We start from the raw sequence: 17,254 nt of genomic DNA, 5'->3' as shown, positions 1-17,254 counted from the left end.
TATCACAAAGCAACCTGCTGCAATGGGCAGACCAGGACCAAAACGAGAGTGCATACAGGCACAGCCTGACGGGTAGGGGGGGGGGGAGGCACAGCCTGACGGGAAGGGGGGGGAGGCACAGCCTGATGGGAAGGGGGGGGAGGCACAGCCTGACGAGAAGGGGGGGGGGAGGCACAGCCTGACGGGAAGGGGGGGGGGGAGGCACAGCCTGACGGGAAGGGGTGAGGGGAGGCACAGCCTGACGGGAAGGGGTGAGGGGAGGCACAGCCTGACGGGAAGCGGTGAGGGGAGGCACAGCCTGACGGGAAGGGGTGAGGGGAGGCACAGCCTGACGGGAAGGGGTGGGGGGAGGCACAGCCTGACGGGAAGGGGTGAGGGGAGGCACAGCCTGACGGGAAGGGGTGGGGGGAGGCACAGCCTGACGGGAAGGGGTGAGGGGAGGCACAGCCTGACGGGAAGGGGTGGGGGGAGGCACAGCCTGACGGGAAGGGGTGAGGGGAGGCACAGCCTGACGGGAAGCGGTGAGGGGAGGCACAGCCTGACGGGAAGGGGGGGGAGTGGGGAGGCACAGACTGACGGGAAGGGGGAGGGAGGCACAGCCTGACGGGAAGGGGGGGGAGTGGGGAGGCACAGCCTGACGGGAAGGGGGGGGAAGGCACAGAATTATGGGAAGGGGGGGGAGGCACAGCCTGACGGGAAGGAGGGGAGGCACAGCCTGACGGGAAGGGGGGGGCAGACACAGCCTGACGGGAAGGGGGGGCACAGACTGACGGGAAGGGGAGGGGGGCACAGACTGACGGGAGGAGGGGGGAATGGGGAGGCACAGCCTGATGGGAAGGGGGGGGAGTGGGGAGAGGGGGAAGTGTGATGTCACGGAGGAGGTAGGAAAGGGAAAACAAACCTAATGGGAGAAAAATAGGAACGAAGATGAGGGGGACAACATTTCGGGGTTAACCCCTTCTACTCTCTTTGACTGGTGCCGCAGGGCTGTTGTGGCTCTGCTGATGTTGTAGACTTCTCTGTGGATGGGCTTATTCTGCCACATCGTGTTCTTAGTGTCTTTACGTGATTACAGCATGCCATTATTTGCTACATAGCCATATACTGCGTCACTGGGTCCCTGCTGGCGCTGTTCCTGCAGACTGCGCTGAGGATCAGTCTCTCTCTCCCACCGGCTCAGCAGCGGTCTCCATACAGTTAGACAGCACACTACCACGTGTAGCACAGCCTCTACTTAATGCCAGGGACCTAACTGTGTTATAGTATCTGCTGTTATCTTGGCCTGTTGCGCTGTGTTGTAATTAGTGTGGCTCATTCTGTGGCACACCGGCCACCGTGCATTCTATGTGAGACTTATTGCCACGGGCCGCTGAGATTCTGGGGGTGTCACTCACTGAGGGAGGATCTGTACGTGAGGGTTCAGGGAAGTACCAGAGTCTCCCTTTCTGAGGGGGGGGGGGAGGGGCTTTGGGAATGGGCCAGTAGAAGGGGTTGTTAACCCCGAAACGTTGCCCCCCTCATTTTTCTTCCTATTTTCCCCCCACATTTCCCACTCCCTAACTCTTATTCTTTGGGAGGAGGTTTCTGTTCAGTGTTTGGAGGCGTAGTGATACTTGGCACTGCTTTATATTGCTGTACATGCCCCGCCCTGCGACGCTTCGCATCATGTGACCCAGTCCCTTGCTTTCCTCAGGCCCTCCGGGCGTCTGGAGGAATATTTGAGCTGTATCGCTAAAATCCAGAAGGCTGTGGAGTATTTTCAGGACAACAATCCAGACAGCCCCGAGCTGAACAGAGTGGTACGTTCCTAGCCCACCTACCACCCCGAGCTGCACAGAGTGGTACGTTCCTAACCCACCTACCACCCCGAGCTGCACAGAGTGGTACGTTCCTAAATCCCTCCCACCCCGAGCTGCACAGAGTGGTACGTTCCTAGCCCCACCTACCACCCGAGCTGAACAGAGTGGTACGTTCCTAGCCCCACCTACCACCCCGAGCTGCACAGAGTGGTACGTTCCTAGCCCCACCTACCACCCCGAGCTGCACAGAGTGGTACGTTCCTAACCCACCTACCACCCCGAGCTGAACAGAGTGGTACGTTCCTAACCCACCTACCACCCCGAGCTGCACAGAGTGGTACGTTCCTAGCCCCACCTACCACCCGAGCTGCACAGAGTGGTACCTCCCTAACCCACCTACCACCCCGAGCTGCACAGAGTGGTACGTTCCTAGCCCCACCTACCACCCGAGCTGCACAGAGTGGTACGTTCCTAACCCACCTACCACCCCGAGCTGCACAGAGTGGTACGTTCCTAAATCCCTCCCACCCGAGCTGCACAGAGTGGTACCTCCCTAACCCCACCTACCACCCCGAGCTGCACAGAGTGGTACGTCCCTAAATCCCTCCCACCCCGAGCTGCACAGAGTGGTACGTTCCTAGCCCCACCTACCACCCCGAGCTGCACAGAGTGGTACGTTCCTAAATCCCTCCCACCCCGAGCTGCACAGAGTGGTACGTTCCTAGCCCCACCTACCACCCCGAGCTGAACAGAGTGGTACCTCCCTAACCCACCTACCACCCCGAGCTGAACAGAGTGGTACCTCCCTAACCCACCTACCCCCCCCCGAGCTGAACAGAGTGGTACCTCCCTAACCCACCTACCACCCCGAGCTGCACAGAGTGGTACGTTCCTAACCCCACCTACCACCCCCGAGCTGCACAGAGTGGTACCTCCCTAACCCACCTACCACCAGGAGCTGCACAGAGTGGTACGTTCCTAAATCCCTCCCACCCCGAGCTGCACAGAGTGGTACGTCCCTAACCCACCTACCACCCCGAGCTGCACAGAGTGGTACCTCCCTAACCCACCTACCACCCCGAGCTGCACAGAGTGGTACCTCCCTAACCCACCTACCACCCCGAGCTGCACAGAGTGGTACGTTCCTAACCCCACCTACCACCCCGAGCTGCACAGAGTGGTACCTCCCTAACCCACCTACCACCAGGAGCTGCACAGAGTGGTACCTTCCTAACCCACCTACCACCCCGAGCTGCACAGAGTGGTACCTCCCTAACCCACCTACCACCCCGAGCTGAACAGAGTGGTACGTCCCTAACCCACCTACCACCCCGAGTTAAATAGAGTGGTACGTTCCTAACCCACCTACCACCCCGAGCTGCACAGAGTGGTACCTCCCTAACCCACCTACCACCCCCGAGCTGCACAGAGTGGTACCTCCCTAACCCACCTACCACCCCGAGCTGCACAGAGTGGTACCTCCCTAACCCACCTACCACCAGGAGCTGCACAGAGTGGTACCTTCCTAACCCACCTACCACCCCGAGCTGCACAGAGTGGTACCTCCCTAACCCACCTACCACCCCGAGCTGCACAGAGTGGTACGTCCCTAACCCACCTACCACCCCGAGTTAAATAGAGTGGTACGTTCCTAACCCACCTACCACCCCGAGTTAAATAGAGTGGTACGTTCCTAACCCACCTACCACCCCGAGCTGAACAGTGGTTTGTTCCTAACCCTTCCCTCTCCCCCCCCAAGCTGAACAGAGTGGAACGTTCCCAAACTCTTCCCCCTCCCCTCCCTCCCCCCAGATGCGTATAGGGGGATCCATGTTAAAATTGGCAAGAAGCAAAAAGTGACACCGAGTGCTCATTTGCATGTCGTTACCCATAATTGTTGGCGGCAGTGGAAGCACTGTGCTAAGAGATAATAGGGAAGGGCAGCGTTGCGGACCAGACCACATTGCACAGGCCTGAGCGCTTTCTCTGTCCCTCTGCCCCCGCAGAAGGTCCTGTTTGAGAAGGGGAAGAAGTCCCTGGACATGGAGTTCCTCGGTCTCCTGCAGAGGCACAGCAAGCCCGTGCCGCCGGTCCTTGTCCTGGACGTCATCAACTCGGACGAAGACCTGGAGGGCGTGGAGGATGTGACCTTGGAGCACCTTCCAGAGGGCGTCCTGCAGGACGTCATCCGCATCTCCCAGTGGTTGGTGGAGTTTGGCAGGAACCAAGGTGAGCCTTCCCCCCCCCCCCCCGCCTGGACTCCCACTCTCCGGGGGCCTCGTAATACCGCCAAGATCCGCCCTTTCCTCCGTCACGCTACTGCTAAATCTAATGCCTGCCCTTATCCTCTCCCGCCCGGGTTACTGTAACCTACTGCTAAATCTAATGCCTGCCCTTATCCTCTCCCGCCCGGGTTACTGTAACATACTGCTAAATCTAATGCCTGCCCTTATCCTCTCCCGCCCGGGTTACTGTAACATACTGCTAAATCTAATGCCTGCCCTTATCCTCTCCCGCCTGGGTTACTGTAACCTACTGCTAAATCTAATGCCTGCCCTTATCCTCTCCCGCCTGGGTTACTGTAACATACTGCTAAATCTAATGCCTGCCCTTATCCTCTCCCGCCTGGGTTACTGTAACATACTGCTAAATCTAATGCCTGCCCTTATCCTCTCCCGCCTGGGTTACTGTAACATACTGCTAAATCTAATGCCTGCCCTTATCCTCTCCCGCCCGGGTTACTGTAACCTACTGCTAAATCTAATGCCTGCCCTTATCCTCTCCCGCCTGGGTTACTGTAACCTACTGCTAAATCTAATGCCTGCCCTTATCCTCTCCCGCCTGGGTTACTGTAACATACTGCTAAATCTAATGCCTGCCCTTATCCTCTCCCGCCTGGGTTACTGTAACCTACTGCTAAATCTAATGCCTGCCCTTATCCTCTCCCGCCTGGGTTACTGTAACCTACTGCTAAATCTAATGCCTGCCCTTATCCTCTCCCGCCCGGGTTACTGTAACATACTGCTAAATCTAATGCCTGCCCTTATCCTCTCCCGCCAGGGTTACTGTAACATACAGCGAAATCTAATGCCTGCCCTTATCCTCTCCCGCCAGGGTTACTGTAACATACTGCTAAATCTAATGCCTGCCCTTATCCTCTCCCGCCAGGGTTACTGTAACATACTGCTAAATCTAATGCCTGCCCTTATCCTCTCCCGCCTGGGTTACTGTAACATACTGCTAAATCTAAAGCCTGCCCTTATCCTCTCCCGCCCGGGTTACTGTAACCTACTGCTAAATCTAATGCCTGCCCTTATCCTCTCCCGCCCGGGTTACTGTAACATACTGCTAAATCTAATGCCTGCCCTTATCCTCTCCCGCCTGGGTTACTGTAACATACTGCTAAATCTAATGCCTGTCCTTATCCTCTCCCGCCTGGGTTACTGTAACATACTGCTAAATCTAATGCCTGCCCTTATCCTCTCCCGCCCGGGTTACTGTAACATACTGCTAAATCTAATGCCTGCCCTTATCCTCTCCCGCCCGGGTTACTGTAACATACTGCTAAATCTAATGCCTGCCCTTATCCTCTCCCGCCCGGGTTACTGTAACCTACTGCTAAATCTAATGCATGCCCTTATCCTCTCCCGCCTGGGTTACTGTAACCTACTGCTAAATCTAATGCCTGCCCTTATCCTCTCCCGCCCGGGTTACTGTAACATACTGCTAAATCTAATGCATGCCCTTATCCTCTCCCGCCTGGGTTACGGTAACATGCTGCTAAATCTAATGCCTGCCCTTATCCTCTCCCGCCTGGGTTACTGTAACATACTGCTAAATCTAATGCCTGCCCTTATCCTCTCCCGCCTGGGTTACTGTAACATACTGCTAAATCTAATGCCTGCCCTTATCCTCTCCCGCCTGGGTTACTGTAACATACTGCTAAATCTAATGCCTGCCCTTATCCTCTCCCGCCTGGGTTACTGTAACCTACTGCTAAATCTAATGCCTGCCCTTATCCTCTCCCGCCTGGGTTACTGTAACCTACTGCTAAATCTAATGCCTGCCCTTATCCTCTCCCGCCCGGGTTACTGTAACATACTGCTAAATCTAATGCCTGCCCTTATCCTCTCCCGCCTGGGTTACTGTAACCTACTGCTAAATCTAATGCCTGCCCTTATCCTCTCCCGCCTGGGTTACTGTAACCTACTGCTAAATCTAATGCCTGCCCTTATCCTCTCCCGCCCGGGTTACTGTAACATACTGCTAAATCTAATGCATGCCCTTATCCTCTCCCGCCTGGGTTACGGTAACATGCTGCTAAATCTAATGCCTGCCCTTATCCTCTCCCGCCTGGGTTACTGTAACATACTGCTAAATCTAATGCCTGTCCTTATCCTCTCCCGCCTGGGTTACTGTAACATACTGCTAAATCTAATGCCTGCCCTTATCCTCTCCCGCCCGGGTTACTGTAACCTACTGCTAAATCTAATGCCTGCCCTTATCCTCTCCCGCCTGGGTTACTGTTACATGCTGCTAAATCTAATGCCTGCCCTTATCCTCTCCCGCCTGGGTTACTGTAACCTACTGCTAAATCTAATGCCTGCCCTTATCCTCTCCCGCCCGGGTTACTGTAACCTACTGCTAAATCTAATGCCTGCCCTTATCCTCTCCCGCCCGGGTTACTGTAACCTACTGCTAAATCTAATGCATGCCCTTATCCTCTCCCGCCCGGGTTACTGTAACCTACTGCTAAATCTAATGCATGCCCTTATCCTCTCCCGCCTGGGTTACTGTAACCTACTGCTAAATCTAATGCCTGCCCTTATCCTCTCCCGCCCGGGTTACTGTAACCTACTGCTAAATCTAATGCCTGCCCTTATCCTCTCCCGCCTGGGTTACTGTAACCTACTGCTAAATCTAATGCCTGCCCTTATCCTCTCCCGCCTGGGTTACTGTAACATACTGCTAAATCTAATGCCTGCCCTTATCCTCTCCCGCCTGGGTTACTGTAACCTACTGCTAAATCTAATGCCTGCCCTTATCCTCTCCCGCCTGGGTTACTGTAACCTACTGCTAAATCTAATGCCTGCCCTTATCCTCTCCCGCCTGGGTTACTGTAACCTACTGCTAAATCTAATGCCTGCCCTTATCCTCTCCCGCCTGGGTTACTGTAACATACTGCTAAATCTAATGCCTGCCCTTATCCTCTCCCGCCCGGGTTACTGTAACCTACTGCTAAATCTAATGCCTGCCCTTATCCTCTCCCGCCTGGGTTACTGTAACATACTGCTAAATCTAATGCCTGTCCTTATCCTCTCCCGCCTGGGTTACTGTAACATACTGCTAAATCTAATGCCTGCCCTTATCCTCTCCCGCCCGGGTTACTGTAACCTACTGCTAAATCTAATGCCTGCCCTTATCCTCTCCCGCCTGGGTTACTGTAACATACTGCTAAATCTAATGCCTGCCCTTATCCTCTCCCGCCCGGGTTACTGTAACCTACTGCTAAAACTAATGCCTGCCCTTATCCTCTCCCGCCCGGGTTACTGTAACATACTGCTAAATCTAATGCATGCCCTTATCCTCTCCCGCCTGGGTTACTGTAACATACTGCTAAATCTAATGCCTGTCCTTATCCTCTCCCGCCTGGGTTACTGTAACATACTGCTAAATCTAATGCCTGCCCTTATCCTCTCCCGCCCGGGTTACTGTAACCTACTGCTAAATCTAATGCCTGCCCTTATCCTCTCCCGCCTGGGTTACTGTAACATACTGCTAAATCTAATGCCTGCCCTTATCCTCTCCCGCCCGGGTTACTGTAACCTACTGCTAAAACTAATGCCTGCCCTTATCCTCTCCCGCCCGGGTTACTGTAACATACTGCTAAATCTAATGCCTGCCCTTATCCTCTCCCGCCCGGGTTACTGTAACCTACTGCTAAATCTAATGCCTGCCCTTATCCTCTCCCGCCTGGGTTACTGTAACCTACTGCTAAATCTAATGCCTGCCCTTATCCTCTCCCGCCCGGGTTACTGTGACCTACTGCTAAATCTAATGCCTGCCCTTATCCTCTCCCGCCCGGGTTACTGTAACCTACTGCTAAATCTAATGCCTGCCCTTATCCTCTCCCGCCCGGGTTACTGTAACCTACTGCTAAATCTAATGCCTGCCCTTATCCTCTCCCGCCTGGGTTACTGTAACATACTGCTAAATCTAATGCCTGCCCTTATCCTCTCCCGCCTGGGTTACTGTAACATACTGCTAAATCTAATGCCTGCCCTTATCCTCTCCCGCCCGGGTTACTGTAACATACTGCTAAATCTAATGCCTGCCCTTACCCTCTCCCGCCTGGGTTACTGTAACATACTGCTAAATCTAATGCCTGCCCTTACCCTCTCCCGCCCGGGTTACTGTAACATACTGCTAAATCTAATGCCTGCCCTTATCCTCTCCCGCCCGGGTTACTGTAACATACTGCTAAATCTAATGCCTGCCCTTATCCTCTCCCGCCCGGGTTACTGTAACCTACTGCTAAATCTAATGCCTGCCCTTATCCTCTCCCGCCTGGGTTACTGTAACATACTGCTAAATCTAATGCCTGCCCTTATCCTCTCCCGCCTGGGTTACTGTAACATACTGCTAAATCTAATGCCTGCCCTTATCCTCTCCCGCCCGGGTTACTGTAACATACTGCTAAATCTAATGCCTGCCCTTACCCTCTCCCGCCTGGGTTACTGTAACATACTGCTAAATCTAATGCCTGCCCTTACCCTCTCCCGCCCGGGTTACTGTAACATACTGCTAAATCTAATGCCTGCCCTTATCCTCTCCCGCCCGGGTTACTGTAACATACTGCTAAATCTAATGCCTGCCCTTATCCTCTCCCGCCTGGGTTACTGTAACATACTGCTAAATCTAATGCCTGCCCTTATCCTCTCCCGCCTGGGTTACTGTAACATACTGCTAAATCTAATGCCTGCCTTTATCCTCTCCCGCCTGGGTTACTGTAACATACTGCTAAATCTAATGCCTGCCCTTATCCTCTCCCGCCCGGGTTACTGTAACATACTGCTAAATCTAATGCCTGCCCTTATCCTCTCCCGCCCGGGTTACTGTAACATACTGCTAAATCTAATGCCTGCCCTTATCCTCTCCCGCCTGGGTTATTGTAACATACTGCTAAATCTAATGCCTGCCCTTATCCTCTCCCGCCCGGGTTACTGTAACATACTGCTAAATCTAATGCCTGCCCTTATCCTCTCCCGCCCGGGTTACTGTAACCTACTGCTAAATCTAATGCCTGCCCTTATCCTCTCCCGCCTGGGTTACTGTAACATACTGCTAAATCTAATGCCTGCCCTTATCCTCTCCCGCCTGGGTTACTGTAACATACTGCTAAATCTAATGCCTGCCCTTATCCTCTCCCGCCTGGGTTATTGTAACATACTGCTAAATCTAATGCCTGCCCTTATCCTCTCCCGCCCGGGTTACTGTAACATACTGCTAAATCTAATGCCTGCCCTTACCCTCTCCCGCCCGGGTTACTGTAACATACTGCTAAATCTAATGCCTGCCCTTATCCTCTCCCGCCCGGGTTACTGTAACATACTGCTAAATCTAATGCCTGCCCTTATCCTCTCCCGCCTGGGTTACTGTAACCTACTGCTAAATCTAATGCCTGCCCTTATCCTCTCCCGCCCGGGTTACTGTAACCTACTGCTAAATCTAATGCCTGCCCTTATCCTCTCCCGCCCGGGTTACTGTAACATACTGCTAAATCTAATGCCTGCCCTTATCCTCTCCCGCCTGGGTTACTGTAACCTACTGCTAAATCTAATGCCTGCCCTTATCCTCTCCCGCCTGGGTTACTGTAACCTACTGCTAAATCTAATGCCTGCCCTTATCCTCTCCCGCCTGGGTTACTGTAACATACTGCTAAATCTAATGCCTGCCCTTGTCCTCTCCCGCCCGGGTTACTGTAACATACTGCTAAATCTAATGCCTGCCCTTGTCCTCTCCTGCCTGGGTTACTGTAACATACTGCTAAAACTAATGCCTGCCCTTATCCTCTCCCGCCCGGGTTACTGTAACCTACTGCTAAATCTAATGCCTGCCCTTATCCTCTCCCGTCCGGGTTACTGTAACCTACTGCTAAATCTAATGCCTGCCCTTATCCTCTCCCGCCCGGGTTACTGTAACATACTGCTAAATCTAATGCCTGCCCTTATCCTCTCCCGCCTGGGTTACTGTAACATACTGCTAAATCTAATGCCTGCCCTTATCCTCTCCCGTCCGGGTTACTGTAACCTACTGCTAAATCTAATGCCTGCCCTTATCCTCTCCCGCCCGGGTTACTGTAACATACTGCTAAATCTAATGCCTGCCCTTATCCTCTCCCGCCTGGGTTACTGTAACATGCTGCTAAATCTAATGCCTGCCCTTGTCCTCTCCTGCCTGGGTTACTGTAACATACTGCTAAATCTAATGCCTGCCCTTATCCTCTCCCGCCCGGGTTACTGTAACATACTGCTAAATCTAATGCCTGCCCTTATCCTCTCCCGCCCGGGTTACTGTAACATACTGCTAAATCTAATGCATGCCCTTATCCTCTCCCGCCTGGGTTACGGTAACATACTGCTAAATCTAATGCCTGCCCTTACCCTCTCCCGCCCGGGTTACTGTAACATACTGCTAAATCTAATGCCTGCCCTTATCCTCTCCCGCCCGGGTTACTGTAACATACTGCTAAATCTAATGCCTGCCCTTATCCTCTCCCGCCTGGGTTACTGTAACATACTGCTAAATCTAATGCCTGCCCTTATCCTCTCCCGCCTGGGTTACTGTAACATACTGCTAAATCTAATGCCTGCCTTTATCCTCTCCCGCCTGGGTTACTGTAACATACTGCTAAATCTAATGCCTGCCCTTATCCTCTCCCGCCCGGGTTACTGTAACATACTGCTAAATCTAATGCCTGCCCTTATCCTCTCCCGCCCGGGTTACTGTAACATACTGCTAAATCTAATGCCTGCCCTTATCCTCTCCCGCCTGGGTTATTGTAACATACTGCTAAATCTAATGCCTGCCCTTATCCTCTCCCGCCCGGGTTACTGTAACATACTGCTAAATCTAATGCCTGCCCTTATCCTCTCCCGCCCGGGTTACTGTAACCTACTGCTAAATCTAATGCCTGCCCTTATCCTCTCCCGCCTGGGTTACTGTAACATACTGCTAAATCTAATGCCTGCCCTTATCCTCTCCCGCCTGGGTTACTGTAACATACTGCTAAATCTAATGCCTGCCCTTATCCTCTCCCGCCTGGGTTATTGTAACATACTGCTAAATCTAATGCCTGCCCTTATCCTCTCCCGCCCGGGTTACTGTAACATACTGCTAAATCTAATGCCTGCCCTTACCCTCTCCCGCCCGGGTTACTGTAACATACTGCTAAATCTAATGCCTGCCCTTATCCTCTCCCGCCCGGGTTACTGTAACATACTGCTAAATCTAATGCCTGCCCTTATCCTCTCCCGCCTGGGTTACTGTAACCTACTGCTAAATCTAATGCCTGCCCTTATCCTCTCCCGCCCGGGTTACTGTAACCTACTGCTAAATCTAATGCCTGCCCTTATCCTCTCCCGCCCGGGTTACTGTAACATACTGCTAAATCTAATGCCTGCCCTTATCCTCTCCCGCCTGGGTTACTGTAACCTACTGCTAAATCTAATGCCTGCCCTTATCCTCTCCCGCCTGGGTTACTGTAACCTACTGCTAAATCTAATGCCTGCCCTTATCCTCTCCCGCCTGGGTTACTGTAACATACTGCTAAATCTAATGCCTGCCCTTGTCCTCTCCCGCCCGGGTTACTGTAACATACTGCTAAATCTAATGCCTGCCCTTGTCCTCTCCTGCCTGGGTTACTGTAACATACTGCTAAAACTAATGCCTGCCCTTATCCTCTCCCGCCCGGGTTACTGTAACCTACTGCTAAATCTAATGCCTGCCCTTATCCTCTCCCGTCCGGGTTACTGTAACCTACTGCTAAATCTAATGCCTGCCCTTATCCTCTCCCGCCCGGGTTACTGTAACATACTGCTAAATCTAATGCCTGCCCTTATCCTCTCCCGCCTGGGTTACTGTAACATACTGCTAAATCTAATGCCTGCCCTTATCCTCTCCCGTCCGGGTTACTGTAACCTACTGCTAAATCTAATGCCTGCCCTTATCCTCTCCCGCCCGGGTTACTGTAACATACTGCTAAATCTAATGCCTGCCCTTATCCTCTCCCGCCTGGGTTACTGTAACATGCTGCTAAATCTAATGCCTGCCCTTGTCCTCTCCTGCCTGGGTTACTGTAACATACTGCTAAATCTAATGCCTGCCCTTATCCTCTCCCGCCCGGGTTACTGTAACATACTGCTAAATCTAATGCCTGCCCTTATCCTCTCCCGCCTGGGTTACTGTAACATACTGCTAAATCTAATGCATGCCCTTATCCTCTCCCGCCTGGGTTACTGTAACATACTGCTAAAACTAATGCCTGCCCTTATCCTCTCCCGCCCGGGTTACTGTAACATACTGCTAAATCTAATGCCTGCCCTTATCCTCTCCCGCCCGGGTTACTGTAACCTACTGCTAAATCTAATGCCTGCCCTTATCCTCTCCCGCCTGGGTTACTGTAACATACTGCTAAATCTAATGCCTGCCCTTATCCTCTCCCGCCCGGGTTACTGTAACATACTGCTAAATCTAATGCCTGCCCTTACCCTCTCCCGCCTGGGTTACTGTAACATACTGCTAAATCTAATGCCTGCCCTTATCCTCTCCCGCCTGGGTTACTGTAACCTACTGCTAAATCTAATGCCTGCCCTTATCCTCTCTCGCCTGGGTTACTGTAACCTACTGCTAAATCTAATGCCTGCCCTTATCCTCTCCCGCCTGGGTTACTGTAACCTACTGCTAAATCTAATGCCTGCCCTTATCCTCTCCCGCCCGGGTTACTGTAACATACTGCTAAATCTAATGCATGCCCTTATCCTCTCCCGCCTGGGTTACTGTAACATACTGCTAAATCTAATGCATGCCCTTATCCTCTCCCGCCTGGGTTACTGTAACATACTGCTAAATCTAATGCCTGCCCTTATCCTCTCTCGCCTGGGTTACTGTAACCTACTGCTAAATCTAATGCCTGCCCTTATCCTCTCCCGCCTGGGTTACTGTAACCTACTGCTAAATCTAATGCCTGCCCTTATCCTCTCCCGCCCGGGTTACTGTAACATACTGCTAAATCTAATGCATGCCCTTATCCTCTCCCGCCTGGGTTACTGTAACATACTGCTAAATCTAATGCCTGCCCTTATCCTCTCTCGCCTGGGTTACTGTAACCTACTGCTAAATCTAATGCCTGCCCTTATCCTCTCCCGCCTGGGTTACTGTAACCTACTGCTAAATCTAATGCCTGCCCTTATCCTCTCCCGCCCGGGTTACTGTAACATACTGCTAAATCTAATGCATGCCCTTATCCTCTCCCGCCTGGGTTACTGTAACATACTGCTAAATCTAATGCATGCCCTTATCCTCTCCCGCCTGGGTTACTGTAACATACTGCTAAATCTAATGCCTGCCCTTATCCTCTCTCGCCTGGGTTACTGTAACCTACTGCTAAATCTAATGCCTGCCCTTATCCTCTCCCGCCTGGGTTACTGTAACCTACTGCTAAATCTAATGCCTGCCCTTATCCTCTCCCGCCCGGGTTACTGTAACATACTGCTAAATCTAATGCATGCCCTTATCCTCTCCCGCCTGGGTTACTGTAACATACTGCTAAATCTAATGCATGCCCTTATCCTCTCCCGCCCGGGTTACTGTAACCTACTGCTAAAACTAATGCCTGCCCTTATCCTCTCCCGCCCGGGTTACTGTAACCTACTGCTAAATCTAATGCCTGCCCTTATCCTCTCCTGCCTGGGTTACTGTAACATACTGCTAAATCTAATGCATGCCCTTATCCTCTCCCGCCTGGGTTACTGTAACATACTGCTAAAACTAATGCCTGCCCTTATCCTCTCCCGCCTAGGTTACTGTAACATACTGCTAAATCTAATGCCTGCCCTTATCCTCTCCCGCCCGGGTTACTGTAACATACTGCTAAATCTAATGCCTGCCCTTATCCTCTCCCGCCCGGGTTACTGTAACATACTGCTAAATCTAATGCCTGCCCTTATCCTCTCCCGCCTGGGTTATTGTAACATACTGCTAAATCTAATGCCTGCCCTTATCCTCTCCCGCCCGGGTTACTGTAACATACTGCTAAATCTAATGCCTGCCCTTATCCTCTCCCGCCCGGGTTACTGTAACCTACTGCTAAATCTAATGCCTGCCCTTATCCTCTCCCGCCTGGGTTACTGTAACATACTGCTAAATCTAATGCCTGCCCTTATCCTCTCCCGCCTGGGTTACTGTAACATACTGCTAAATCTAATGCCTGCCCTAATCCTCTCCCGCCTGGGTTATTGTAACATACTGCTAAATCTAATGCCTGCCCTTATCCTCTCCCGCCCGGGTTACTGTAACATACTGCTAAATCTAATGCCTGCCCTTACCCTCTCCCGCCCGGGTTACTGTAACATACTGCTAAATCTAATGCCTGCCCTTATCCTCTCCCGCCCGGGTTACTGTAACATACTGCTAAATCTAATGCCTGCCCTTATCCTCTCCCGCCTGGGTTACTGTAACCTACTGCTAAATCTAATGCCTGCCCTTATCCTCTCCCGCCCGGGTTACTGTAACCTACTGCTAAATCTAATGCCTGCCCTTATCCTCTCCCGCCCGGGTTACTGTAACATACTGCTAAATCTAATGCCTGCCCTTATCCTCTCCCGCCTGGGTTACTGTAACCTACTGCTAAATCTAATGCCTGCCCTTATCCTCTCCCGCCTGGGTTACTGTAACCTACTGCTAAATCTAATGCCTGCCCTTATCCTCTCCCGCCTGGGTTACTGTAACATACTGCTAAATCTAATGCCTGCCCTTGTCCTCTCCCGCCCGGGTTACTGTAACATACTGCTAAATCTAATGCCTGCCCTTGTCCTCTCCTGCCTGGGTTACTGTAACATACTGCTAAAACTAATGCCTGCCCTTATCCTCTCCCGCCCGGGTTACTGTAACCTACTGCTAAATCTAATGCCTGCCCTTATCCTCTCCCGTCCGGGTTACTGTAACCTACTGCTAAATCTAATGCCTGCCCTTATCCTCTCCCGCCCGGGTTACTGTAACATACTGCTAAATCTAATGCCTGCCCTTATCCTCTCCCGCCTGGGTTACTGTAACATACTGCTAAATCTAATGCCTGCCCTTATCCTCTCCCGTCCGGGTTACTGTAACCTACTGCTAAATCTAATGCCTGCCCTTATCCTCTCCCGCCCGGGTTACTGTAACATACTGCTAAATCTAATGCCTGCCCTTATCCTCTCCCGCCTGGGTTACTGTAACATGCTGCTAAATCTAATGCCTGCCCTTGTCCTCTCCTGCCTGGGTTACTGTAACATACTGCTAAATCTAATGCCTGCCCTTATCCTCTCCCGCCCGGGTTACTGTAACATACTGCTAAATCTAATGCCTGCCCTTATCCTCTCCCGCCTGGGTTACTGTAACATACTGCTAAATCTAATGCATGCCCTTATCCTCTCCCGCCTGGGTTACTGTAACATACTGCTAAAACTAATGCCTGCCCTTATCCTCTCCCGCCCGGGTTACTGTAACATACTGCTAAATCTAATGCCTGCCCTTATCCTCTCCCGCCCGGGTTACTGTAACCTACTGCTAAATCTAATGCCTGCCCTTATCCTCTCCCGCCTGGGTTACTGTAACATACTGCTAAATCTAATGCCTGCCCTTATCCTCTCCCGCCCGGGTTACTGTAACATACTGCTAAATCTAATGCCTGCCCTTACCCTCTCCCGCCTGGGTTACTGTAACATACTGCTAAATCTAATGCCTGCCCTTATCCTCTCCCGCCTGGGTTACTGTAACCTACTGCTAAATCTAATGCCTGCCCTTATCCTCTCTCGCCTGGGTTACTGTAACCTACTGCTAAATCTAATGCCTGCCCTTATCCTCTCCCGCCTGGGTTACTGTAACCTACTGCTAAATCTAATGCCTGCCCTTATCCTCTCCCGCCCGGGTTACTGTAACATACTGCTAAATCTAATGCATGCCCTTATCCTCTCCCGCCTGGGTTACTGTAACATACTGCTAAATCTAATGCATGCCCTTATCCTCTCCCGCCTGGGTTACTGTAACATACTGCTAAATCTAATGCCTGCCCTTATCCTCTCTCGCCTGGGTTACTGTAACCTACTGCTAAATCTAATGCCTGCCCTTATCCTCTCCCGCCTGGGTTACTGTAACCTACTGCTAAATCTAATGCCTGCCCTTATCCTCTCCCGCCCGGGTTACTGTAACATACTGCTAAATCTAATGCATGCCCTTATCCTCTCCCGCCTGGGTTACTGTAACATACTGCTAAATCTAATGCCTGCCCTTATCCTCTCTCGCCTGGGTTACTGTAACCTACTGCTAAATCTAATGCCTGCCCTTATCCTCTCCCGCCTGGGTTACTGTAACCTACTGCTAAATCTAATGCCTGCCCTTATCCTCTCCCGCCCGGGTTACTGTAACATACTGCTAAATCTAATGCATGCCCTTATCCTCTCCCGCCTGGGTTACTGTAACATACTGCTAAATCTAATGCATGCCCTTATCCTCTCCCGCCTGGGTTACTGTAACATACTGCTAAATCTAATGCCTGCCCTTATCCTCTCTCGCCTGGGTTACTGTAACCTACTGCTAAATCTAATGCCTGCCCTTATCCTCTCCCGCCTGGGTTACTGTAACCTACTGCTAAATCTAATGCCTGCCCTTATCCTCTCCCGCCCGGGTTACTGTAACATACTGCTAAATCTAATGCATGCCCTTATCCTCTCCCGCCTGGGTTACTGTAACATACTGCTAAATCTAATGCATGCCCTTATCCTCTCCCGCCCGGGTTACTGTAACCTACTGCTAAAACTAATGCCTGCCCTTATCCTCTCCCGCCCGGGTTACTGTAACCTACTGCTAAATCTAATGCCTGCCCTTATCCTCTCCTGCCTGGGTTACTGTAACATACTGCTAAATCTAATGCATGCCCTTATCCTCTCCCGCCTGGGTTACTGTAACATACTGCTAAAACTAATGCCTGCCCTTATCCTCTCCCGCCTAGGTTACTGTAACCTACTGATAAATCTAATGCCTGCCCTTATCCTCTCCCGCCTGGGTTACTGTAACATACTGCTGACAGGCCTCCCTGCCTCACTACTTTCTCTTTTACAATCTAGCCAAGTTTCTGCTGCTAGAATCATTTCCCTTTCTCCCAAAACAGTCCCCGCTCATCTCCTCCTTACAGCCCTCTC

At 51.9% G+C, this 17,254-nt stretch overlaps 1 protein-coding gene across 1 annotated transcript in view; it reads left to right on the top strand.

Annotated features, from left to right (window-relative positions):
• Window positions 1-1,673: 1,673 nt before the first annotated feature.
• EXOC7 (exocyst complex component 7) overlaps window positions 1,674-17,254 on the top strand; it is a gene marked incomplete at its 3' end in the record, with an annotated part of 25,396 nt that continues 9,815 nt past the window's right edge. The window contains 2 exon segments of the mRNA XM_075583217.1: window positions 1,674-1,799; window positions 3,806-4,028. Of these exon segments, the coding sequence (XP_075439332.1) occupies window positions 3,842-4,028 (187 nt within the window).

The sequence above is a fragment of the Ascaphus truei genome, unplaced genomic scaffold, assembly GCF_040206685.1.
Source record: "Ascaphus truei isolate aAscTru1 unplaced genomic scaffold, aAscTru1.hap1 HAP1_SCAFFOLD_3017, whole genome shotgun sequence".
Classification (NCBI taxonomy): domain Eukaryota; kingdom Metazoa; phylum Chordata; class Amphibia; order Anura; family Ascaphidae; genus Ascaphus; species Ascaphus truei.
This window is presented reverse-complemented; position numbering and strand designations above follow the sequence as displayed.